Here is a 2,500-nt window from a genome sequence, read left to right on the forward strand (position 1 = left end):
GGTATGGAGATGGATGAATGAACTCCAATACTTGAAATGTGTATACATATATACGCATGTGAACATGAGTAAATGAAAAACATCAATGCTGAATCAGTCTATACCAGTATGTAAAAAGTTAATAAAATGTATACAAAATTAATTCGTTTAACCTGTGCAAGTTCTTTATAAAAAAAAACAAAAACAAAACGAACTGAACGTACACTTCTAAATCTACTTATGGAAAAGAAAATGTTCTGCTTTGTCATAAAATGTGGTCATAAAATCATGATTATCGATTCATGCTGCAGTCGAGCACTGTCCTCCCCACCTCCCCTGTTCAAGAAATCAAAGAGATTCTGGTCCATGAAGCTGTGATGTGAGCAGCAGATCACACACAAAACGACACACAGCCATCCCCCAAGATATCAGGACCCACCGCAGAAGTATCAGTTTGTTTGGGTTTTTTTTCATATTGTTATCTTTATTTAGTTTGGACCATTCGATTCAGTTTGTCAAAGTGATTAGCCTCTGAAACACTACAGTTCAAAGGGTCACATAAACATAGCAAAATGTCAATACAGTGATATTCAGTTTGGTTGATTCGCAAATGTCAATATTGTGATTTGACTCTTATGGCTGATCTGTTGTGAAGTCATTTCAAAAAGACATTCATACTTAGAATATTGCATCTATGAAATGCAAAATGTATCATTTCAAAAAGACATTCATACTTAGAATATTGCATCTATGAAATGCAAAATGTATGTTAAAATTTACATGACTCATTACATCTTTTGTAAACAAACAAGGCACAAACATTCAACCCAAAACTTAGGCATGGATCTGCTGGTGAGGGAGAGGGGGAGGGAGGGGAGCGGAGAGAGGTAGGATACATTCTCCAAAAGAATTCTACCAAAAAGATTTTCAATTTCTCCCATTCCAGTTTTCGCTTGTTTCTTCACAAGATGCAGATAATTGAACATATTTGTTACTAATGACTAACAATCATTAGAAAATATTCACAAAAGTATAGAATGTTTCGAAAAAATACACAGCATTTGAAGGGAAACTCTCCCATGCTAAATGTAACTAAATCTATACCATTAACTCTCTCCATACGAACGGCGAAAGGGACGACGTTAACAGCGTTTCACCCCATTTACCATCATCAAAATATTGCAAGCGGAAGGCTCTTATACTGAAGAGGTGAATGTTGACAGAGAAAACCACAATTCTGACGACGGAAGCTAAAGGTTGGGTCATTCAGACACCCACTGGACATCCCAGGGGTCTGTGTAGAGGAGAAGAGAGGACTGGCCGTACTGAGTGAGTTAAAAAAAAGAAAAAAAAAAAGAAACCCAGTGCAGCATGTCTGTGTTTGGTTGACATACTGATATGGAAACACTGCTCATCCTGATTAACCCACTGAGCACAGTTAGAACTGGAAGTAAAGAAAAGCTGCCATAAAACGCTGGCAGGAGAAGGAGAATTACGGAGCTGAGGAGCATGTATAAAACGAGTCAAAGAAAGCGATTATCTGCCCATCACAGTCATGGCTACAGGAAAGCAGGAAGCGAACACGGAACAGCCAGAACATAACTGTGTGAGACTGAACAGCTCACACTCACCCCATAGTGAACAAGACTGGCCAGAATGATACATTCCAAGATCAGGAACAGTTTATTATTTCCCCACAATGAACACGACTAATCATTACATTACAATACAACAGTATGAACAGTTGACAATTTACCTCACAATAAACAAGACTAACCAGAACAATATAAGAGCTGGAAAGGTTTACCATTACCCCCATCAGAATGGATCGTTCAAAATGAGAATAAGTTTTCTTTTTTCTTTAATTAAATCACACACAACTTTGCTGACCAGGCCTCTTGTTCCCACGGCACTCCAAGCTTGCCAACATCATACGATGTCCACACCACACCACACTCCATGTATCAATGCAGTCTCTATCAACACTAGTCTCCAGTCTCCAGACAGCGGAACAGATGGACTACAGGTAGCCAGGCAGGGTGGTTGATAAAACAGCCCGTGGAAAAGCAGAGATCAGGTCCTTCCATGTCACGGTCACGGGGAGGATTCCATGACCGATTGGCAAGGGATGGAGGGGGGGGGGGGGGGGCGAGAGGGGGAGGGGGTCTAGTACTCCCAGAGGACGGCAGGTTCCAGCTCCAGCCCCACGGCCTGGAAGAGACCGTTCTGCTCTCCCTTGATGAAGCGGTCCTTGCCGTGCTGGAGGGTCAGGGTGCGGTTGTCGCGGCACTGCAGGTGGAAGGGGGACTTGCCGCTGCCGTCCGCCACTATGGACTTCTCGTCCACCACGGACCAGTACTGACCGTTGGTGGCTGCAACACGACAACAGCAACTCTTGGTCAGAAGACAACAGAACACGATATGACGGCCTCTGCGTCACTGGCACCATACCATTCAGACACACACACGGACTCTGACAAAACGTTTTGTGCTCTTGCTAAAAGTGATCGAAACGGAAAAC

The 2,500-nt window shown here is 42.6% G+C and overlaps 1 protein-coding gene across 1 annotated transcript in view; it reads right to left on the reverse strand.

Annotated features, from left to right (window-relative positions):
* LOC143292800 (protein singed-like) overlaps nucleotides 1–2,500 on the reverse strand; it is a 31,988-nt gene that overhangs the window by 2,225 nt on the left and 27,263 nt on the right. The window contains exon 5 of the mRNA XM_076603386.1: nucleotides 1–2,351. This exon is cut by the window's left edge and continues 2,225 nt beyond it. Within this exon, the coding sequence (XP_076459501.1) occupies nucleotides 2,146–2,351 (206 nt within the window). The 3' untranslated portion in view covers nucleotides 1–2,145. The remainder of the gene's footprint in view (nucleotides 2,352–2,500) is intronic.

The sequence above is a fragment of the Babylonia areolata genome, chromosome 18 (genome assembly GCF_041734735.1).
Source record: "Babylonia areolata isolate BAREFJ2019XMU chromosome 18, ASM4173473v1, whole genome shotgun sequence".
Lineage (NCBI taxonomy): Eukaryota > Metazoa > Mollusca > Gastropoda > Neogastropoda > Buccinidae > Babylonia > Babylonia areolata.